At 36.0% G+C, this 24,761-nt stretch overlaps 1 protein-coding gene across 5 annotated transcripts in view; it reads left to right on the top strand.

Annotated features, from left to right (window-relative positions):
* Nucleotides 1-23,647, top strand: part of RNF19A (ring finger protein 19A, RBR E3 ubiquitin protein ligase) — a 54,096-nt gene extending 30,449 nt beyond the window's left edge. For 4 of the 5 annotated variants that reach the window (XM_005563801.4, XM_065519473.1, XM_045398561.3 and 1 more), the window contains 8 exons: nt 5,433-5,641; nt 10,557-10,701; nt 11,665-11,827; nt 15,871-15,985; nt 16,495-16,656; nt 18,936-19,149; nt 20,712-20,855; nt 21,472-23,647. In XM_005563801.4, coding sequence (XP_005563858.3) covers nt 5,433-5,641; nt 10,557-10,701; nt 11,665-11,827; nt 15,871-15,985; nt 16,495-16,656; nt 18,936-19,149; nt 20,712-20,855; nt 21,472-22,162 — 1,843 coding nt within the window. In that variant the 3' untranslated portion in view covers nt 22,163-23,647. The remainder of the gene's footprint in view (nt 1-5,432; nt 5,642-10,556; nt 10,702-11,664; nt 11,828-15,870; nt 15,986-16,494; nt 16,657-18,935; nt 19,150-20,711; nt 20,856-21,471) is intronic. The other variant, XM_073999223.1, reaches the window with a different exon arrangement.
* Nucleotides 23,648-24,761: the final 1,114 nt, after the last annotated feature.

Raw genomic sequence — 24,761 nt, 5'->3', positions numbered from 1 at the left:
AAAGTAATCCTGTTTTTCTTTGGAATTTGTGTAAATTCAGTAGACTTGAATGTTTAGTTCTAGGGGAAGGACATCTTAGCTTTTCCATTTAAAAAATACTGAGACGTAGCATAAAATGTTGGTACTTTAACATTTGAGTACACATAATGTGCCGTGAACTAAACTCTCCTTTTCGCTGTACCCCTGTAACCCTGCCTCTCCTGTCTTCCTCTCTTCTCTCCCCATCCCTCTTCACAGACACACAAACACTACATATGTAAATCTTATTTTAATCTCACAACTCTTATTTATTATTTCCTAGTTTTGGGGATATATTTTGACCAAATGTCAGGTGGTCAAAGTCAGATATCTCCATCATAGTATGATGAACTTCTGGGATACAAGAATAAATGGAAATTTTTATTTAATTTTTAAAAACTAGCAATCAAGGGCAGGGCACTGAATGGATGTTTGTTCAAATCCAGCCCTGCCCCTCAGTGACTGGCCAATTCACTTTATTTCTTTTAACTTCAGCTTCATTATCAAAGTGGAGGAATTACGATTATAAGTAATCAGAGAGAGTATAGAGATAAAGTGCTTTAAGATAGCTATCTTAAGAGATTGGAGTTACGAAAAATTCAAAAATGAAATCAGAAAGGAAGCCAGGAGTGGTGGTTCACACCTGTAATCTCAGCACTTTGGGAGGCCAAGGCCGGCAGATGAGGCCAGGGAGTTGGAGACCAGCTGGCCAATATGGCAAAACCCCATCCCTACTAAAAATACAGAAAATTGAGGCTGGGTGTGGTGGCTCACACTTGTAATTCCAGCACCTTGGGAGGCCGAGGCGGACGGATCACTTGAGGTCAGGAGTTCGAGATCAGCCTAGCCAACGTCAAAACCCCGTGTCTACTAAAGATACAAAAAAAATTAGCCAAGCGTGGTGATGCGTGCCTGTAATCCCAGCTACTTGGGAGCTTGAACCTGGGAGGCAGATGTTGCAGTGAGCCGAGATTGTGCCACTGCACTCCAGCCTGGGCAACAGCGAGACTCCATCTCAAAGTAAATAAAAAATGAAATAAAAATACAAAAATTGGCCAGATCTGGTGGCTCACGCTTGTAATCCCAGTTACTTGGGAGACTGAGGCATGAGAATCACTTGAACCTGAGAGGTGGAGGTTGCAGCAAGCCAAGATTGCGCCACTGTGCTCCAGCCTGGGTGGCAGAGTGAGACTCTTGTCTTAAAAAAAAAAAAAAACTGGCAATCAAATATTAAATGTTTGACATGATAATGCAGGATTGGTAATTTCCCCTACACTACCAGCTATTAGTTTGCTCCTGATAAATATACCGTGTGTGTGTATATATATATATTTTATACTATCTATTTAAAAAATTCTAAATAGATGTTCACTTTAACATCAACACTATTCATATAATTCAAGAGAAAGTTTTATAGTAATATATTTTATAGGAGGAACACTGTATTTGGTATGAAGTTTGGATAAATCTCAAAAATCTTGTTCTCTATAAGCAGCCAGTTTCAATGAGCTTAAGTCTCTAGACTCAGAACTGTAAGGAATTATCATCTGAAAGCAATTTATGAAGCTGTTTTGAAGTTTAATTATCGAGAAGATCTGAACAGAGTTAGAAATAAAAGGAAAAAATTGAGAAGAAAATATGCTTTAGTTTCACAGTTTTCTCGCCAAACCCCTTCATGTTTTTATGGAAATTGTACCAGATTTTGGAACTTGTCATGAAATTTTTAAAGGGCAATATTGATTGTTCTGCTTTTAATTCTTCTTGTCAAGAAGAAGCACTTTTTTTTTAAAACTTAATTCATTAATTTTTTTTTTACTTAAATCATTAAAAATTAGGTCAGTTCTTAAAAGTTTGTGTAGTGCTGTGAATACTAGTATATTGAGCAGCCTTCTACAAAGGTTGGAATTATATGTAACTGAATTTCTATTAATCTGCCTTGTATATTTTTATAAATATTATTTGCTCAGAAACGATATGTTCTTCCTAAATTTATATAGGCAAAGCACTCTTAGTGTTCATATTAGCTGTAAATTGTTTTCCTATTTAATTATTTGAAAGTTAAGCATGTAACTAAATTTGGCTTTTACAGTCATCACAAAGATTATAGCATTTTACTCTTGCAACATACTGGACATTTAAGTTATCCAGTAAAATTTCACCATATAAAGTATTTCTATTGTTAAGTTATGTCTAAAGTGCCAACCAGTATTTAAGATGAGTATTCAGATATTAATATTCAATCCTAATAACATAATTTATATTATTTATGTAGAAATGATTGTCACTTGTATGATCACGTGGTCAGTAGTCAAGCACAAGTGCAGGGCTATGAGAAATGTCATCAAAGCAGCCATTTGCTTATTTGGCATTCTAAAGGCCAAGGCCAAAGCTGAAGATTATTTTGGCTGAATACTGAGGCTAAGCCAAACTAAAGTGAATGCCTGTTTTATTATGAGAAAACTTAGTTGTAGGGAGATTATGTAATTTACTTAAAATTACACAAATAATAAGTGGTGGAAGTAGAATTTGAACTGGCCATGCTAAAACCTCTTTGCTGCCTTTGTAAATTGTAACCAACTTCAGAAAATAGTTTTGGCATTGTCTCCTGCATACACAGATTTCTCCATTCTGCCCCTCCTCCTTCCTTCTTCCTTCCTTCGATAAAAGGTAGGTAGAGAAAAAGTTTGGAAGAGAATGCCATTTCCTTTTCACTGACATTATTGTTTTAAAACAAAGACTACACTTTAGTGTATAGATCCTTTAGATTATAACTTTGATTTTAAAAAATGAGGTCTTTTTTCTTTATCTGGGACTGCAATGAATAAGCTGTCTTGGGAATTTTAAAGCTCAGGGAAATGAAGCTTTGTTAAATGACCCATTGCTGATTATACATTGCCTTTAATTCAATCCTGTTTGAACGTGTGTGTGATAGAGAATGGTAATTAGATAATTGGTCTTTCAGAAATAAGATGGAATTTAAGATGTGTTTAAAGAGTACATGGTACTTGGGAGGCCGAGGCGGGCAGATCCTGAGGTCAGGAAATCGAGACTATCCTGGCTAACATGGTGAAATCCCGTCTCTACTGAAAATGCAAAAAATTAGCCGGGCGTGGTGGTGGGTGCCTGTAGTCCCAGCTACTCAGGAGGCTGAGGCAGGAGAATAGCTTGAACTTGGGAGGTGGAGATTGCAGTGAGCCAAGATCACACCAGTGCACTCTAGCCTGGGCAACAAAGCGAGACTGTCTCAAAAAAAAAATAAATAAATAAAGAGTATGGTACTAAGGGACCAACAAGTCCAAAAATGGAGGGAACTCCTTGACTCTTAAAATCCTGCACAATTTTATAGAGTATCTTGAAACTTAATTGCAATCTCAGTTACAGTTATTACTTAAATTTTATTGCCAGCTCTGAAAACTCCCCTAAATTTCCAGGCAAAAGGAAATATTTAGTATTTATAAAAGACATGCATTGATAAAACTTGATTGTTGCTGCTTTCAAAGGGAACTAGAAACTTCTAGAAATTTTTTAAATGAAAGTTTTATAGAGGTAATGGTAGATTCACATACAGTTGTAAGAAATAATTCAGAGATCCTATGTACCCTTCTCACTGTATGTCTCAGTGGTGCCATTTTGCACAAGTTATAGAACAATATCAGAACCAGGATATTGGCATAGATACAATCTACCAATCTCACTCAAATTTCCTGATTTACTTCTAGTTATTTCTGTGCAGTGTATTTAGTTACATGTATTTTATCACGTTTAAGTTTGTGTATCCACCACCACAGTCAAGATACTGAACAGTTCCATCACAACAAAGATCCCTCATTTTACTCCTTTTTTTTCTTTTTCTTTTTTTTTCTGGTACAGTGGCACAATCTTGGCTCACTGCAACCTCTATCTGCCTCCCAAGTTCAAGCAGTTCTGCCTCAGCCACCCAGGTAGCTGGGATTACAGGTGTGTGCCACCACGCCTGGCTAGTTTTTTAAATATTTTTTCGTAGAGATGGGGTTTTGCCATGTTGGCCAGGCTGGTCTTGAACTCCTGACCTCAAGTGATCTGCCCGCCTTGGCCCCACAAAGTGCTGGGATTACAGGTGTGAGCCACCATGCCTGGCCTGTGTTGCTCTCTTATAATCACATGTACTTCCCCCCACTCTTTCCCTGACCCAATCCCCATTCCTAATCCTTGGCAACCACTAATCTGCTTGAATTTCAAAAATATTATATAAATGGAATCATACAGTATGTAACATTTTGAGATTGACTTTTTTCACTCGGTGTAATTCTCTGAAGATTCACCTAAGGTGTTACTTGTGTAAGTACTTTTTTTCTTGATGGTAGTGTGTATGCACTATAGCTTATTTAACCATTTACCTTTTGAGGGTCATCTGGGCTCATTCCAGTTTTGGTTATTATGAATAAGGCTCCTGTGAACATTACATGTTTTTGTGTGAGCACAAATATTCATTTGTTTGGGATAAATGCCAAAGAATGCCCAGAATTTAAGTCATAAGTTTTTAAAGTGTCAAAAATATTAAGTCAGATAAAGGTGTTCATGCTAGTCATGAATCTACCGTTCTCAGTCTTTAATCTGAAGCAAAAAAAAAAGAAACCAGTTTTTTTTTTTTTTTTGGCAGGAGATTGGCACCAAAGACCACTTTTGCCATGCATCTTACAAAGAAAAATGTGTGACTTCTGCATACCTACAAGATTATCACAAAATTTATAAATTGGCACAGTATGCCATTACCTGACAATTAAAACTTACCTTTAGTCATTACATTTTTAATGAGGCATTCTTTTTTTCTTTTAACTTTTTCCACTTTAACAAGTAATTGTAGAAAATCAGAAATGTATAAACATATAAACAAGAAAATTAAAACCCAATACCAAGAAAACCATTATTAAGATATTTGGTGTTTTTCCTTCTAGTCTTTTTTTGTGTGCATACAATACTGTATTAATTTAATATGTTTTTTTATAAAATTGGGATTAGGCTAAATGCAGTTTGGTGTCCTACTTAAAAGTCAAAAGTTGAGGGAGAGGGGCAAGAGTTGGAAAACTACCTGTCAGATACTATGTTCACTATTTGGGCAGCAGAATCATTAGAAGCACAAACCTCAGCGTCATGCAATAGACCATGTAACAAATGTGCACATGTACCCCCTGAATCTAAAAAAAAACCCCTGAAAGTTAAAAATTGAACTTTTAAAATATTTTATGCCATTTATATATCTTCATTCGTAAACTTCATTTTCCCCCATTTTTATATTGGTGAGATTGTGCTTATAACTGTTTGCTAATGTATAAATAGAAAATGTTTTTCAGGAATAATCTTTAGTTGGATACTTATTGAAATGAGTATCTCTTGTTTTATGTCACATTTTAAATCATTTTTCTTGTTCTTTCAAGATATGCTGTGATAGCATTTGGATGTGCCAGCTGTCCAAAATTAACTTGTGGGCGAGAGGGCTGTGGAACAGAGTTTTGCTACCACTGTAAACAGATTTGGCACCCCAACCAGACCTGTGATGCTGCTCGACAAGAGAGAGCCCAGAGCTTACGTTTGAGAACTATACGTTCTTCATCCATTAGTTATAGTCAAGAGTCTGGAGCAGCAGGTATTTATGTCTAATTTTTTTCTAATGAAATATTTGACACAAAACACTAGTTATTTTAACTTTTTAAAGTTAAGTATTCCTGTTTTCCTTTCACTTGCCAAAAGTGTTTTTAAGTGCATTTCTATCCCAGAAGCACTCATTCTTTCCTGTGGAAGAAAGTGGTTCTGAAATTAGAAAGATTTTATTGTTCAAGAAAAAAGGAAAAAAGGAAGTGTCATGATAATTTATGTAACTGGTAGCCAAAGAGGGTCTGAAACTGTTGATTATAAAAGTATCTGTCCAGGTGTGGTAGTCACGCCTGTAATCCCAGCACTTTGGGAGGCTGAGGCGGGCCAACTACTTAAGGCCAGGAGTTTGAGAACGGCCTGGTCAATGTGGTGAAACCCCATCTCTACTAAAAATAATTTATATTCCTGCCAGCAGTGTATTGAGATAATCATGTACGTTATGCTACTAGAAAAAAAGTCTCATGAAGCTTTAACACAGAATATTCGACATTTAATACTTTTGTTACGTAAGTGTATTTTTATACTTGCTTGCTGATTTGTTTCTCTTTCCTAAAGATTTCTGGAACTCAGTAGTATTAGTATTAATTTGTAGGTATGGGTCCAGAAGCAATTCAGAGAGGACCTGAATGTACCTAAACTGTTCCCTAAAGAGTCAGCAGTAGCCACTGGGTAGTTCACTTGGAAATGATATTCCTCTCCTCCAAGTAGGGGGTGTGTATTTATTGGTCACAGAATACACAGACATATAGAGCAAGAGAGAATGACTCTGGAATCAGACTGCCTGAATTCAGATCCCACATTCTCTGCTTATTCCTTGTGCAATCCTGAGCAAGTTACTTGTCTCATCTTTAAAATAAAGATACTGGCCAGTCATGGTGGCTCATGCCTGTAATCCCAGCACTCTGGGAGTCTGAGGCAGGCAAATCACTTGAGATCAGGAGTTCAAGACCAGCCTGGGCAACTTGGTGAAACCCTGTCTCCACTAAAAAAATACAAAAATTAGCCGGGTGTGGTGGCGGGTGCCTGTAATCCCCAGCTACTCGGGAGGCTGAGGCAGGAGAATCATTTGAACCCAGGAGGCAGAGGTTGCAGTGAGCCGAGATTGTGCCACTGCCCTCCAGCCTGGATGACAGAGTGAGACTCCGTCTCAAAAAATAATAATAATAATAATAAATAAAGATGCTAGTAATGCTTATATCCATATGGTTGAAATATTTCCTGGCTCATAATAAGTGCTTTTGCTATATGAGGTAGGGGACCTTAGAGAAACCACAGTCACTTTCTAGAGATTTAAGTATGTCTGGGCTATTATTAAATTAAAAAATGACAGAAATGGCTTTTATTATTTTTTAAAATAAAGATCATGATTTAGTTATCCAAATGAATATTGGTCTTCCTCAACGTAGCCACCATGGGAGTTTTTGTGTTTATTTCAGCAGTGCTTCCCTGGAATGCCTCATTGGCATAACCTTTAGGTTACGTCAGTTTAATATCAGTTTGATTTCTGAGAATGACTAGAAGTTCCTTTAGAGCTAAGTCTAACAGCTAGAGTATCATACCAGGTTGGATTATTGGTTTCAGATAGATGCAGAGTGAGATGTGACTATATGATCATGAGTGATTTTTCTTTTATGTAAAGGAGATTTGAAGGTAATTATGAAAGAAAACCTTACCAAATGCTTTGAGCCAAACAATAACATTGTTGGAATAAATAGTCTCAAGGTGATTGTTTTAAAAAAAACTTTATTTGGAATTTGTTCCATGTTTGTTTAAAAATCTTGGCGCAATGGCTCACACCTGTAATCCCAACACTTTGGGAGGCCAAGGCAGGAGGATCGCTTGAGCCCAGGAGTTCAAGACCAGCCTAGGCAACGTGGCAGGACTCCTTCTCTACAAAAAATTTAAAAAATTAGCCAGGCATAGTGATGGGCACCTCTGGTCCCAGTAAGCCAGAAGGCTGAGGTGGGAGGATCGTTTGAGCCTAGGAAGTCAAGGCTGCAATGAAATGTTATTGTGCCACTGCACTGCAGCCTGGGTGACAGAGTGAGACCCTGTTTCCAAAAATAAGAGGAAGAATTAAAAGTGCAGTGAGGGCCGGGCGCCTTGGCTCGTGCTTATAATCCCAGCACTTTGGGAGGCCGAAGTGGGCAGATTGCTTGAGCTCAGAAGTTCTCAAACTTCAGCAGCCTAGGCAACATGGTGAAATCCCGTCTCTACTAAAAATACAAAAATTAGCTATGTGAGGTGGTGTGCGCCTGTAGTCGCAGCTACTTGGGAGGTTGAAGTGGAGGATTGCTTGACCCCAGAAGGTGGAGGTTGCAGTGAGCTGAGATCGTGCCACTGCACACTAGCCTGAGCGACAGAACAAGACCCTATTTAAAAAAAAATAAAAAAAGTGTAGTGAACTTGGCTTATCACAGACTTGTAGAAAGTTAAAAAGGAAGCTCCCATCTAAATGGTTTTATTACTCTTATTCTAGATATTTTGGTATTGTTTGTTTTCTGTATCATGATATGCTGAAAAACTAGTTTTACTTTTATTATTAATTAGTATAATAATTAGGTTTCTTTTCCCTAATTGGTTACAGAAGATAAATGTGTGCTTAGTTACATAAGGTACATTAATATTTGTGTTAATAAAATAATACAATATTTATAGTATAATATATACATTTGTCTTTAAATTGTGACAGTAGTGCATCCACTTGAGGCTCTTTCTTATAGCTACTAGGTTTATGCACTTGGAGTTAAATTTTAAATGAACCACATATGTTTCATTTTTGTTACTGTAGTTTTCCCGTTTTATAAAAATAAACTATTTAATTGGCTCCCCACTCCTGCCTGTGTCCCCTTACCACTACCACCCTAAGAGATAATCTTTGTTAACATTTGAGGACATGGTGATTTGTAACCTGTTGTTTTTTCTTAATATGACAGTGGCCCATATTTTAACAGTAAACAAACAGATAAAGAAGACAAAAGCTTAGCCAAACACTGTAAATAGAAATGGGAAGCTTTTTCATATGAGGGAACTGTGGCTTAATTGATTCTTGGGGAATGGGGGATCAACTGACCCTAAACAATTTCATTTAGGATTTTTGCATTATGAGAGTATTTGGAGAGAAATATGTCATCCTATAATGTGCACAGTAAATTTTTCCTAATTTGTTGCTTTGAGGAAAGACAAAGCAAACTAAACAGCCTTTCTTAGGTAAATAAGTATAGAGAGTGAAAGATGTGGGTATAAGTATATAGAGACCTATCAAAAATACATTGCTTGTGGTATTAATTCTCTAACGTGTAATTTTAGCATATTAAAAGGCTTTTTTATGTTTTTAGAACCGTAGGAATAAATGGGGATGTTACCTTAGTTTGTTCCAAAGATTGCATGCATCAGTACCAAAGCTTGAGTCTTTTTACTCCTCCGTCTTATTGAGATACCTACTACTTGAGCATACTTGGGTATGAGAAAGTTTATCGATTAACATGCTGCTTAAGCGGATAGGATTAGCATTTCTTTAATTTGGTATACTATGTGCTGTATCAGGCGTAAAAGCCAGCTTTTTTTAGTCATACCCCAATGTTTAAAATTGTTAAATGCAGACTTTATGTTCTTTTAATCATTTAAGTCATGACATGAATATTTCTAGTTTGTATATTCTAGTAATTATCAATTGTCCTGGTCTGGCTGCTTAGGGTATCAGTTTGCTCAAAATTGCTTGAATCATTAAAATAAATACTAATTGTGAGCATTGACCAGATCTTAAGTTTAAAAAAAAAAAAAAAAAGCATCTTTGGTCCTAGAAGAAGCACTAAGGAAACCTGAATTAACTGATAAAGCACAGGTAAAGTTTGACCATAAAACTTGTAGAAAGAATGGAATATAGCTTAATGCTTATAATGTAAGACATTGGAGCAAATACTTAGATTCAGTGATTAGCACTATAAATATCTTTACTAGACTGTGAGTAGTTGAAAAATATAGCTGGCTAATAGTAATTACAAGTTACTATTTAAACAGATGCCAACATGCAAAATAGTTATAATTTTCCTAAAGTTATGTTATACTTGATTTTAACTTGACACCATTGTGCATTGTAACCATATTATTATACAAGGAGCATATACCAACAACAGTTGAGTAAATGGGTGAATAAATGAATAAAAAGGATAAACACAACTAATTTAAAAGTCATGAGCATAACTAACAATGATTGCTTTTATTCTGAAACTGTTTTCCATGGTTTATAACGTTTATAGCCATATGACTCTTCCTTAATCTCTTCCTTCCTTCCTTGTATTTTGGGTACTGATTCTTTGCAAGGTCCATCTCTCTTTCGTGTGAAGTAAAATACTGGGAAAAGGCTGCTTTTCTAAAGATACCTGTTTTGCTATTTTTATAGTGCTTATAATTGATGTGATTAGAATAAATACACCTCAGATTAATATCAAATTGTCACCTCCTGTTAGTGTTCATTCACTAAAGGAATAGTATACAGAACGTGTACATTTGAATTAAGGGAAGATGGTTAGAAAAGTTCTAGAACCAGGAACTACCACTCAGAAGACTTCTATGGGACCAGGACAAAGACAAACTTTACATAATTCACAATTTGCTAGAGCTGTCCTTGATTCTCCTTTCTCTTTTTATTCTTTTGTTATTCTTTGTTCTCATTGTTTCACTACTGTGTTTAAAAAATGTTTATAACTTGATATTTTAATGTAAAATATGTTCTCTTAGAAGGGAAGAAAAAATGCTTTATATGCTAAAAACAGCAGGCTGAGGCTATGAGTTCACAAACTATCTACATCTTAAGATTTTTTGGCAGTGCTACAATTGGTAAACTGCCAAAAGTTATTTTTAGACCAGTTTTATATGCTTAATAGATTTCTCTATGTTCCCAATAGCTGATGATATAAAGCCATGTCCACGATGTGCTGCTTATATAATAAAGATGAATGATGGGAGCTGCAATCACATGACATGTGCTGTTTGTGGTTGTGAGTTTTGTTGGTTGTGTATGAAGGAAATCTCAGATTTACATTATCTAAGGTAAGCTTATAGGAGGAACTATTTATATGTAAATAAAATTTTATATTGTAAGACAAAATATCTTAAGTTTGAGTTTTATAAGATACTTAAAGGGATTGGTTTTATTCTAGTTAAATAAATTTAAAAGAAACCAAGTTATTATGCTAGTCATTTGGAATTAATAACTAGTCAAAATAGGAAATGGATATTTCCTTTTTTTGTTTTTGTTAAACTAGAATGCTGATAAGTATGTAATACCCTGTGTGATTATGCTAGACTATAAATACTTTAATTTAATTTTCCCATACATAAATTTTATCATTTAGGCTACAGAGTGAATTTATGATATAATCAGATAATTAATGCCTAAAAATACAAGTTTTGCACTAATTTACTGTTAAAAAATTAACGTAAGGGTTTGAGGGTAATGGAGGACTAGGGATAAATTTTTAACCTGAATCTCAGTTATCAGTATCTTGTTAATATAATTTATAGTGGTTCTTACCTTATACTTCCATTGAATTTTCCCATACATAAATTTTATCATTTAGTTTATGATATAATCAGATAATTGATGCCTAAAAATATGTATGTTTTGCATTAATTTACTATTAAAAAGCTGACTTAAGGGTTTGAGGGTAATGGAGGACTAGGGATAAATTTTTAATCTGAATCTCAGTTATCAGTATCTTTTTAATAAAATATATAAAGTATAATATAAATTATGTAATATCTAAATTATATAAAAATTATAATATAATAAATATAATAAATAATAAAATATAACAAAATAAGATACATCAATATCTTGTTAATATAATTTATAGTGGTTCTTACCTTAGTTTAATGAACTCAGAATTTAAAGGGGAAAAAAACTCCTAACTATGAGAAGTTTTTAAAAATAGTCATTGCTTTAATATATTGCACTAATTTGTTGTTGTGGTGTTTTGCAGCAGTTATTTACTTTATAATTTTTTCGATTAGTCCATCAGGATGTACTTTTTGGGGGAAGAAACCCTGGAGCCGAAAGAAGAAAATATTGTGGCAGCTGGGAACACTGGTTGGTGCTCCTGTCGGAATCGCTTTAATAGCTGGCATTGCTATTCCTGCAATGATTATTGGCATTCCTGTGTATGTGGGCCGCAAGGTAAAATGAATACTTCTTGTTAGTCCATTATCTTATTCTAAATCTTTAGGTGTATTCTTGTAGTATTGATGATTTTTGGGTTTTTTTTTTTTTTTTTTTTTTAGACAAAGGGTATCTTTAGTTTCCTCAGTGTAAAACAGTTACTCTTTTTTCATGAATGTTTAGTGTTTGGCAAGCATATATAAATATGTATAAAGCAGACTTGCTTTAAAATGTTGCGAAGCTGAAAATTTTAGTGTGTTTATATTGTAAAACTTTGAGTATAAAATATTGAAGGATACACACCTGAGATTTTTCTATAGGTATATCCTTGTAAGGTCAGGTCTATCAGATCTTTTTAATGAAAGTTAATAGCTAAATAACACATGCCCTCAGGGAAAGAATGATTAGCCAGTTCTTGAATTATTTCTGCTGCAGTTCAAAGCTTGTTTTTTGGATTACTGCTATTAATAAATACACTATTTTGCAAATTATTAGAATCTTGTGAAAGTCCAAACACCAGTGACTACCACTGGTCTCTAATTGATGAATTATATTTCATTAACTAAGCAAATAGTTCTTTTGTTAAGGATTAATGGGATAATTTATGAGGTCCTAAGAAGTCTGTTGTTGCCTAAATTAATAGAATCTCTGTATTGAGAAGAAACTTTCAGTAGGAGATAGCTAAAAGAAAAAAAAAAGAAATTTTCTTTGGTATCCAAGAAGATCAAAAAAGTTAAAACTTTTTTTAAAAAATAAAAAGAAATTATCTAATCCCAACCTTGTACCCAAGCAGAACAAAGGGATAGCAACTTTTAAAAAGGGAATTAACAGGCCGGGTGCTGTGCCTCACCCCTGTAATCTTAGCACTTTGGGAAGCTGAGGCTGGTGGATCACCTGAGGTCAGGAGTTCAAGACCAGCCTGGCCAACATGGTGAAACCCCATCTCTACAAAAAATACAAAAAAAGATTAGCCAGGCATAGTGGCAGGTGCCTCTAATCCCAGACTCAGGAGGCTGAAGCAGGAGTATCACTTGAACCCGGGAGGTGGAGGTTGCAGTGAGCTGAGATTGCACCGTTGCACTCCAGCCTAGGCAACAAGAGCAAAACTCCATCTCAAAAAAAAAAAAAAAAAAAAAAAAGGAACTAACAAGCAGGGCATGGTGGCTCACTCCTGTCATCATAGCACTTTGGGAGGCTGAGGCAGAAGGATCACTTGAGGCTGGGAGTTTAAGACCAGCCTGGACAACATAGTGAGACCCCAATCTCTCCGAAAAATTTAAAAATTATCTGGGCATGGTAGTATGCACCTGTAGTCCCAGCTACTTGGAAGGCTGAGGTGGGAGGATTGCTTGAGATGGGAAAGTGGAGGCTGCAGTGAGCTGTGATCATGCCACTTCACTCCAGCCTGGGCGGATAGAGCAAGATCCTATCTCTAAAATAAGAAAAGGCTCTAAAGGTTTTCATACCTTGTGATAGGTGTTGTATGTACTTTTACTCATTTTAACCCTGCAGCAACCTTGATATTTTGGTCTCTGTGTGTTAAAATATTGAGGTTTAGGAAAGTTTATGTAATATATCTTCAGTTACACAGAAAGAAGCAGAGCAGAGATTTGAACTCAGAGGCATGAATTCTTAATATGAGTTCCCTGATTAAGTTTCATTAGCTATTTGGGAACTTCAGTCATGGGGAAACCACCAACTCATGAAGCAACCCATTCTGTTGTAAAATGGCTACTAATTGTTACAAAATTCTTATGTTGAGTCAGATCTGTTTCCTTTTGTTTCATTTGTTTCTGTTTCTAACTTCTGGGACCACACTGGGAATAAGGTTGATCCTCTTCTGTAAAACAGCTGAATTTTTTATATTCACCTTACATTTTATAATCAGAAAAATAACATATACTATTTCTTAAAAATTAGTTTTGGGACTGATGACAAACATATTTATAAGCCACATATTTATTTCTGAAGGTTTTAAGTGAGTAAACTTGAACTTTAAAAAATGTTGGGCTGTGTGTGGTGGCTCCCTCGTCTGTAATCCTAACACTTGGGGAGGTTGAGGAGGGAGGATTGCGTTAATTCAGGAGTTTGAGACCAGCCTGGGCAACACAGTGTGACACCTTGTCTCTACAAAAAATTAAATAATCAGCTGGGAGTGGTGGTGCATGCCTGTAGCCCCAGTTATTAAGTAAGTTGGGTGGGAGGATTGATTGAGCCTGTGTGGTTGAGGCTGCAGTGAGCTGTGATTGTGCCACTGCACTCTAGTCTGAGCGACACAGAGAGAGACCCTATTTCCAAAAAAGAGAGAGAAAATTAAAAAATTCAAAATATAGTAGCTGATTATAATTTTTCATGTAGTTATTCAAATCAAGGTTTTGCTGAAAGCAAAACTATTTATTCAGGTACTTAGAAATAGAAGGGGAAGAGAGACTGTTGTACCACATGTACCTACAAATAATTTATAGAGGACAGATTATTTACCTCATTGTTTAGGTCATAGGGTACAGTTACAGGTCTTCTTTTTTTAAACATGTATCCAAAGGTTTGTAAATGAATGAATTAGTTTTCCATTGAAATAATGTTCTGTGGTGCTTTGGGATCCCAGTCAGCCCAGGAAAACCTACTAAGTCAATAAAGTACCCAAAAGCTGAGCCTTCACTTAACAATAAAAAGTAGAGAATGTGACAAAAAATAGTAAACAGAAAATTTAAGTTGAAACAGAAATAGTGGAATGATATGATCATTGTAGTCAAACATTGGTGCTTGAGGCTGAAAAATTTTCTAGAAGACTCCTTTCTTTTGGCAGCCTACCTTTGCAAGTCTGCTCCATCCGTTGTGCCTTTTCTCTTCTTCAGTGCTAAGTTTCCCAGGAATGGGAGTGGGGAGGAGCAGGAATTAGCTGCAGTGCTGAAGGATAATGAAAGGTACCTTGGGAAGGTCTGCCATCTCTGCCTGCATGGACTGTGTAGGGAAATGAGGAGGCTCATTGACAAGGAACCTCTAGTCAATGCTGGGAAATGGGATTCTGACTAGGAAATAGAAAGGTTTCTTGTCCCATACATGCATCACCCACCTCCCACCCCAACTTTTCCACTGTTTTCCACAGCACTTATCATACTTTACAGCCTTCCAAAGGCCAAAGGTATTATTATACCATGTAATAATAGATTATTTTATAAGTCCCACCTGTAATATTGTTTATAAGTCTTTTTATTTTAGAGAGTCCACATACTTTTGAGGCTGTTTTGAATTTGTCTTGGAACAGAGGGGGAAAATGTACTTTATTAGCCCTTGCAAACCATGAAAATAAAGATCTCAAAGTTCATGTAATTTCACAAGCCACTTTTTAATCACTGCTTCTATAATGATACCAAATTCTACTTATTAACACCTGTCCTGTACAGAGATTGCTGAGTGAATTCAATCCTGTCCTCTGGTAGCCATTATTTATCATCTTTTTTCTTTCTCTGCCGTTTACTTTGAGCTATAAATGAGAGCCCTGGAATTTGAGTCATTTGTCAATATTTGTCTTCATAAAAAGGATCTGAGAAAAAATAATACTGTTTACTCATACTTGTTTATTAGAACTGCTTTTTAAGGTCAATTTTTTAAAAAGAAACCTTCCCTAGAAGCCAATTTTTACCATTTAGAGAATCTTCTTTAGAAAGAAACCTTTAGAATGCTAGAGTTATCCTGTTAGTGAACCATGTAACTCATAACTGTGTTCAAAATAATAATCTTAATTTCTTCCTCTTTACTCAATACATAATTACACTACTCTTGATTAAAATTATAGAGACTACTTTTACTCAAGACTTTTAAAATTAAGCACAAAGTAAAATCCATTAAATCACTGTCTTAAGCAACTTATTAAAAAGGAGCAAATTATTTGTGAGAATATACTAATAGTTTAAGGACACTAGTAGGTTTACCTTGAACTAAGATACTCAGCTACGAACTTTTATGAAAAATCACTTTAGCAAGTATAGGTCTTTTTCAACTAAGTTAAATTGTAATGTATTTTCTCTTTAATCCCCCACCCCTATTTTTATTAATTCAAGATTCACAATCGCTATGAAGGCAAGGATGTTTCAAAGCACAAACGGAATTTGGCCATAGCAGGTGGTGTAACGTTGTCTGTAATCGTGTCTCCAGTAGTAGCTGCAGTGACTGTAGGTAAGAAAATGCTGGAAAGTACTAATTACCTAAAATTTTATGGAGTTAAAGCTTTATGGAAGGATTTTTTAAAAGCAAAGTGTTTGAAGATAAGACTTACCTTTTTTTTTTTTTAATTTGAGGACAATTTAAATTGAGCCTACAGTAAGTCTTTCCTTGGTTAAAAGTATTAGAGATTGAAGAGCCTAGCCTTAAAGTAGTTGGTAAATTGTTAGTGGCTGATACCCTTCCGCTCTAGCTCCACCCCAAGTACAGTTCAGAGGCCGGGCACTTCAAAAGAGAAAAGTTTACATCTCTGTCTTTTTCTCCTCATGTGCATTACCTGAAAGGCTGGGAACCTTGAATTAGCTTAACAACTGGGTAACTCTACTTTTGGCAAATGTTCCAGCCAATTCTTCAGAACCCTGGCACTTTTCTCTGTATGCCTCTGTTGAAAGGACTTTCTAAAACTCATGTTTCTGTAAGTTATTTTGTTGTTGTTTGTAATGATTGATTTAATTTCTCTTTAGGTATTGGTGTTCCTATTATGTTAGCTTATGTCTATGGCGTTGTTCCAATTTCTCTTTGTCGAAGTGGAGGTTGTGGAGTCTCAGCAGGCAATGGAAAAGGAGTCAGGATTGAATTTGATGATGAAAATGATATAAATGTTGGTGGAACTAACACAGCTGTAGGTAAGTCCTTTAAGCAAAGGAGGAAAATGTGCTTATTAACAGTGTAAGTAGTGGGAAGGCCAGAGATAGCATGCAAGTCAGAATTTCCATTGCCTTCCTTTTACTAGACCTAATAGCATTAATTCAGAAGTACATCAGTGAATAAACTGCCAAGGAGGAGTATGGATGAAAGAGGTGGGGGTAATTCTGGGTACCTGACTTCTAATTGGAATATAATGTCTTAGATATCATAAACTTTTCATCTTAAATTTTGCCTGAAACATTACAAATAACTAAGTAAGGGATATGAAGAGGAATACAGTTCATAAAAGAAATATGGATGACTAATAAGTCAAAAATATCTTCAACTCAATATTATTCAAAGAAATGTGAATTAGGACAGTAACAAGCAAAGATTAAGAAGAATAAAAAAGCCTTCATAAACTGTCCGTAGGAGTATGTCAATAAACCTTTTTAAAAAAGTGCATGTTCTGTATTCTAGCAATTATTATTTTAAAAATTTGTCATAGGGAAATAATTAGGCAGATGTGTAAAGATAATGCCTACTTTCTTACCTCTCATTTTCTCTTGAACTGACCTCAATCAGATTTTTGTCCCTACCACTCCAGAATTTTGTTTCTACTATTCACTAAAGCAGAGTCACCAGTGGCCTCTATGTAACTTAATACAGTGGTCAGTTCTTGGTCCTCATCTTAATATAGCAGTATATCTGACATGGTAGAGACTCTGCCCTTGTTGAAATACTTCACTTTCCTTCTGGGAAACCACTTCTTACCATATTTCCTGGCCACTCCGTCTCATTAATCTTTGCTGGTTCATTTTCCTCTTCTGACCTCTAAATGTTTGTTACCCGGAGCCCAGTTCTCAGAATTCTTCTCTTATGTATCTACACTTTTGCCCTAGATAATCTCATCTATTAAATAATATATAGACTGACCTCTCCCCTGAACTTCAAGCTTGCATGTCTGACTTTCCTCTTTAATCTGCACTTGAATGTCTGACAAGAATTTCAAGCTTAACTTGTCTACAGCCAAATTCCTTGCTCTAAAATCTCTTCTTCCCTCCATCCTCCTTAACTCAAAAAGTAGCTTCTCCATTCCTCCTGTTGCTTGGACCAAAAACCTTCACTTACAATGCCTCCCTCTTTTCCTTCTTACCCTACATCTGATTGATCTGTCAGCACATTCTGCTGCTTCCTTCAATATTTAGCCATAATCCAACTACTTCTTATTCTCTTCACTACCCTTCCCTTAGACCAAGCTACTATCCTCTTTCCTGGGCTATTGTAATAGCCTCTTAACTGCTGTATCAACTTGTCAGCTTCTATTCACTGTTCCGTAGTGCAGCCGTAGTCACATGTCTAAACCCTGTTAGATTATGACTTTCTTACACTCAAAACTTCCCCAGTGGCTTCTAACTGTACTGGGGAAGAAAATCCCAAGTCCTTATCATAGCCCAAAAGGTCCCACATGATCTGCCCCAACTATGTGTCTGAGCTCATCTCTTGTCACCCTCCTATTTTATACCATTCTTGCTTGATTTTTGAGGGTGCCAAGCATGCTCCTACTTCTAGGCTTTTAAACTTGCAGTTCTCTGCCTGGAATACTCTTTCCCTAGAAAATTTCATGACTCACTTTTTTACTTCATTTGTCTCTACAAGTATTACCTTATTAAAGAGACCTTCTGTCATATAAAATGGCTCACAGACATGTACGTACATGCACTTCTCATCAGTCTCCTCCCCTTTACTCTCTTGTATTTTTCCTCGTAGCATTTATCACCATGTGATTGGGTATATAATAGGAACTCAAATATTGGTGCAAATAAATGACTCCTTCAATACAAAATGTGTGAGAGGTACTGTAAAATTGGCACATAGTGTTATCACATCTTAATAGTAGCTTGTAGACAGAACTGTGGGATATATCTAGAAATCAACTTTTAGCCTATTGTTATTGACTTAGAGAATAATAAGCTCTTTAAATGATACCCTTAATGAAAATTGTCACATAATTTTCCTCTAAAGTCAGCTATATTTTTTAACAGATTCTTTATAGAATTCCTAAATCTGGGTTTTTGAAAAAAGAAATTAGTGACCATTTAAAATTGTTTGCTCTTTTCCCACTGCTTCTAGTGGACTAGCCTGAAAAAAAATAATTTTCCGTGTCTGTGTATATTTTATACCTTATAAAATGCCCTCTCTGAAATCATGGAGGAATTTAAGAAGGAGAAAATTGATAATCATACTTACTTAGTTTCTTTGGAATATTTGCATTTAGACACAACATCAGTAGCAGAAGCAAGACACAACCCGAGCATAGGGGAGGGAAGTGTTGGTGGGCTGACTGGCAGTTTGAGTGCAAGTGGAAGCCACATGGATCGAATAGGAGCCATCCGAGACAACCTGAGTGAAACGGCCAGCACCATGGCACTAGCTGGAGCCAGTATAACGGGGAGTCTGTCAGGAAGTGCCATGGTAAACTGTTTTAACAGGTGTGTGTTTTGGTTTGGTTTGGTTCTGCCTTCTGGTAACTACAAATTACTGATTAGGTGAGAATTTTGAACATAAAGCATGATGATTATATATAACTCTACTATGTCGAGGTTCAAAATAGTACTGTTAAAAATGAAATTTGGGGCCAGGTGCAGTGGCTCACGCCTGTAATCCCAGCACATTGGGAAGCCAAGGCAGGTGGATTGCCTGAGCTCAGGAGTTCGAGACCAGCCTGGGCAACACGGTGAAACCCCATCTCTACTAAAGAAATATAAAAAATTAGCCGGACTTGGTGGCATGCACCTGTAGTCCCAGCTGGTCGGGAGGCTGAGGTAGGAGGATCACTTCAGCCTGGGAGGTGGAGGTTGCAGTCAGCCGAGATCACACCATTGAACTCCAACCTAAGTGACAGTGAGACCCTGTCTCAAAAAAAAAAAAGAAAAGAAAAAAGAAATTTGGTGGTAGATTTCTAAGTCTAAGCAATAACATTCTGCCAATTTTTTCACTGTCCTTGTCAGATTTTGTATTATAAATCATTGCTGCAGCTGCTTCAATAGACATTGAAGCAAAGGCAATACTTAAGCCTAGATCTTACCTCTGTGGGTAACAACAGCCGGATGTTAGGAGATGGGACTTCGGCTGAGTCCTGGGGAACAGGTGGAGTCAGGACATCCAGGAATGTGTGAACTGGGACCGGGATCATCGGCTAGGGTCCTTTTATGTATTAATGCTTGCTTACTTTGTTCTCACCAAGTGTTTTATCAATAGCCATATAGATAAGTAGGAAAAATTATCTTCCCCTGTTTCTCTTTAATTCACTACTTTTCACTTAGGCTTAATAGCCTTGCCTTTTTTAAATGTAGGGGAGAATACATGAATTAAAAGATAAATTAGACATATTTATCTTATTTTTCGGTAGTTTGCATTTTAAATAAAAACTCTTTGTTATAGTGGTATATATTACCTCTTTTTAAAAAGGCAAATGTTGGCTGGGTTCAGTGGCTCACACCTATAATTCCAGCACTTTGGGAGGCCAAGATGAGAGGATAGCTTGAGGCCAGGAGTTTGAGACCAGCCTGGGCAACATAACGAGACCCTGTCTCTAAAAATATATATAAATAAATAAAATATCAAAAGGCAAGTGTTATTTATAGAGCCATTTTTTAATATAGATGCCCAGGATTTCTGGATTCATTGGTCTGTCATGTTTAATGATTAATACTGTATTCTAACTTTGTGTTTTGCATTGAAACATTACAAAGTGCTGTATCCTGAGTGAGAATAATGGAGTACATTTAAGTGAAAATCCTTTGTGTCTTTTTTTTGTTATTTTATTACTACTTTACTTGGCAGACAGCTAATTTTTCCCATTTTATTTGGATGACTGGTACTATGCAGTGTGCTGCAGTAGAATTTAAATTAAATAAAAGGAAAATTTTAAAAAATGGTTCCTAAAATAGCTTCTGGTTACTGGGGTTCTTAACTGAATTATTTAAAGATACATATTCCAATAGTGCTGATATTAAATATAATTTTGGTGATTTCATACCCCCCCTTTAAGGTTGGAAGTACAAGCAGATGTACAGAAAGAACGGTACAGTCTAAGTGGAGAATCTGGCACAGTCAGCTTGGGAACAGTTAGTGATAATGCCAGCACCAAAGCAATGGCAGGATCCATTCTGAATTCCTACATCCCATTGGACAAGTAAGGAAAAAACTGTTATAAAATCGAAAGTATTTTTAAAATTAATTTAAAAGGAATAATTCCTATCATTAGACAGATTACCAGTGAAAAGTGATTACCAACTGTTAAATTCTCTGAGAAAAGGAAACAGTGAGCTGTCCAGAGTAGGCACATCTATATAGATCATAAAGTGGATTTGTGGTTACCAAGGGCTGGGAGAGGGAAGAATGGGAACTAACTGCTAATGGGTTCAAGATCTCTTTTTGGGATCATGAACATGTTCTGAAGTTAGGTAGTGGTGATAGTTGCACAGCTCTGATCACAACTAAAAATCACTGAATTGTACACTTTAAACAGGGGAATTATATCTGAATAAAGCTGTTCTTTAAAAAAAAAAAAGTAGCATAGTGTCTAGAACAGCATAAGCAATAAATGTATTTACTACTATTTTTAAAAATTGAAGCATTAGAAAGAGTTCTCTTATATCGAGTACATTCTTTAAGTAGACATGTCCTGTGTTAAGATGTTCTCATAGCTTATGTATAGTCTGAATTTTCCACACAGAAACCCTGCCCCCAGTCATCTGAACAAAAAGAAGTCAGCAATTATGTTTGTATTTGTTACTCTTATATTTCAGAGAAGGCAACAGTATGGAGGTGCAAGTAGATATTGAGTCAAAGCCATCCAAATTCAGGCACAACAGTGGAAGCAGTAGTGTGGATGATGGCAGTGCCACCCGGAGTCATGCTGGTGGTTCATCCAGTGGCTTGCCTGAAGGTAAATCTAGTGCCACCAAGTGGTCCAAAGAAGCAACAGCAGGGAAAAAATCAAAAAGTGGTAAATTGAGGAAAAAGGGTAACATGAAGATAAATGAGACAAGAGAGGACATGGATGCACAGTTGTTAGAACAACAAAGCACGAACTCAAGTGAATTTGAGGCTCCATCCCTCAGTGACAGTATGCCTTCTGTAGCAGATTCCCACTCTAGTCATTTTTCTGAATTTAGTTGTTCTGACCTAGAAAGCATGAAAACTTCTTGTAGTCATGGTTCCAGTGATTATCACACCCGCTTTGCTACTGTTAACATTCTTCCTGAGGTAGAAAATGACCGTCTGGAAAATTCCCCACATCAGTGTAGCATTTCTGTGGTTACCCAAACTGCTTCCTGTTCAGAAGTTCCACAGTTGAATCATATTGCTGAAGAACATAGTAAAAATGGAATAAAATCTAATGTTGATTTATATTTTGGTGATACACTAAAAGAAACAAATAACAACCACTCACATCAGACAATGGAATTAAAAGTTGCAATTCAGACTGAAATTTAGGCCCATAAATGCTGCAAAATAATTACCACTGTACAACCGTGTTTGGAGCTGGTTGAACTACATGTGACTTCTTAAGTTTCAGGTTACAGCAAAAGCCAGGTTTCATTATCATAATGCAGATACATTTTCTGTGTTCAGCAAGGCATTGTGTGTCATGTGGATCTTAGTTACCAAACTATGAAATGAAGGCTTTAAAAGTGCATTATTTTAAGGATAATAAATTTGAAGAGCAAAGCACGTTTTGTGTGTTTGCCACAAAACATTGCTTGAAGCACATACTTAGATAGAAATTGATCTTAATTTATAATCAATATAAAATACTAATGCAATTCTACAGCATTCAAATGAAAACTTGAGGCTTTAGGGATAAGTGGTTAGTGATATTTTATTGAAACCACTAAGAGATAAGTTTAAAGGAACTGCATAGGTTACTCTCAGTATATGATACTCTTTGTAACATTTCTATTTATATCTGGGTATAAATTTCATTTTTTTTCTTCATATGCAATGTGGTTATATAAAGCTTAAAGCAGCTCATTTGCTACCATTTGGATACTTAGACACTTTGAGCAAGATTGTGGCAGTTTTTGCACAACTTTGAAATAGAAATACGTGGTACTCTATCTTGTATATTGTTGATGCCATCTTAGAGGAAAAATGTAAAGGTAAGTAATTAAGCATATGACAGCAACAAATAAGATATATAAAACTACAAAATAAAGTCCCATTAGGTTATAAGTATTACAAAAAAACCACCTTTCTCTAAGGGGAAATTTGTACCCCATTGATTCTTGGTGCCTTTGGGTTTGACTGGGTTTTAATGGCCTAGTTATTTGAGGATTTTGCTGTGTTGTTTTCCATGTCTTCTCTGGTCACCTTGGATTATATAGAAAAATACAGGAAATAGATAAACATGAATGTGATTAATAATAATGCTGAAAAAGTATTAGCCTACCAAAGACACACTCAGGCTTTAGTGAATAACTTTACATAACCTCAATTTTTAACACATGCGTATCTTCTCCAACCATGAAATCAAAGCACGGTGCAGAGCTTGTACCAAGTACAAAAGGTCCATGTATGATTAGCATTATTTTCTTTTGGTTTTGTTTATGGACAATGTTCAGCTGACATAAGCAGAAGTTGGCCAAAATACTGCCTGTACTGTTAATTTCCTGTATAATTCACTTAAATAAAAGCAGGTTAACCTCAATGATAGCAGTTAAAATGTTCTATCTTATGTATTTCTTTTAAGTATTACCATTATGGTGCTACTGAGCGTTTTCTTTTGGTAAAAAGAAAAATGCCATGGGCTGCAGTCTTCTTCCATCACTTTTCCCTACCAGGTCCATTAATATGCTTATAACACTAGTGCCAGTTATTTTATTTGATAATGCTTATGGTATTTGTATATTTGTTTGCATTCCAATTTTGTTTAATGAGTGTGTAAACTGCATACGTTAAATAAATGTAAATACTAATGTATTGCTGCCTTCTGGTGTGTGTACAAGTGTTTTATTATAAGAATGGGAATATTCATTGGCCCTGTGGTAGTGTTCATAAATATTGCAAGCCTTTGTGATTATTCTGCCTTTTGGTCTCAGCCCAAAGGAAAGCATTTGCTGAACTTTTCAACAGTGTTAGAAACTACCCTTTTTTCCTGTCTAATTCCTGCTTTTCCACCAGAAGAAAAGATGCCATATACATAAACATAATTTTTTTGAGTAAATTGGTTGAATTTAACTTGAGTAAATATATGTATCATTAAATTGTGAAGAGAAATCAGTATTATAAATCCTCATCTTTGAAAAATGGAAAGGTCAGCTAACTTGGGAAAAGGGGAAAAAAGTAAAAAGATCTTAAAAGACTGTTTTAAGAGATTCTATTCTAGCAACATTAGATTATGAAACTGGAGCCATTTAAATTCAAGCTAATTGTAATCAGATGCTTTCTATTCTTGTAGCCTCTGTAAAATGCGTAGATGGTTTTTCTGTTTCTCTGGTATATAGTTAATACTTGATGAAAATAATTTTTTTTTGTTCTTTTTTTTTTTTTTTTTTTTTTTGAGATGGAGTCTCACTTTGTAGCCCAAGCCTGGAGTGCAGTGGTGCGATCTTGGCTCACTGCCCCCTGGGCTCAAGCAATTCTCGCGCCTTAGCCTCCCAAGTAGCTGGGATTACAGGCGAACATCACCACGCCTGGCTAATTTTTTTGTGTGTTTTAGTAAAGACAGGTTTCACCATGTTGCCCAGGGTGGTCACAAACTCCTGAGCTCAAGTGATCCGCCCACCTTGGCCTCCCAAAGTCCTGGGATTACTGGCGTGAACCACCATGCTCGACCAAAATAATCTTCTGAATATGTTGACTGCCTTCTTGACATTTCTTTAAAAGGCTGAAGATGAAATGGAAAGCTAAATGATCTTTAGAGGAACACAGCAAAAATAGTGCCCTATAGGAGGCTGGTGCATTCATTCACCCTACACCTTCTGGTGATACTCCCAACCAGTATCACTTCAGTCTCACCTTAAAACTAGCTTCAGAAATTCCTTGTCTCCTGGATCCTTCAAAGTTGGATTAATTTAGGACCAAGCCAGTTTTC

The sequence above is a fragment of the Macaca fascicularis genome, chromosome 8 (genome assembly GCF_037993035.2).
Source record: "Macaca fascicularis isolate 582-1 chromosome 8, T2T-MFA8v1.1".
In the NCBI taxonomy this organism is placed as follows: domain Eukaryota; kingdom Metazoa; phylum Chordata; class Mammalia; order Primates; family Cercopithecidae; genus Macaca; species Macaca fascicularis.
This window is presented reverse-complemented; position numbering and strand designations above follow the sequence as displayed.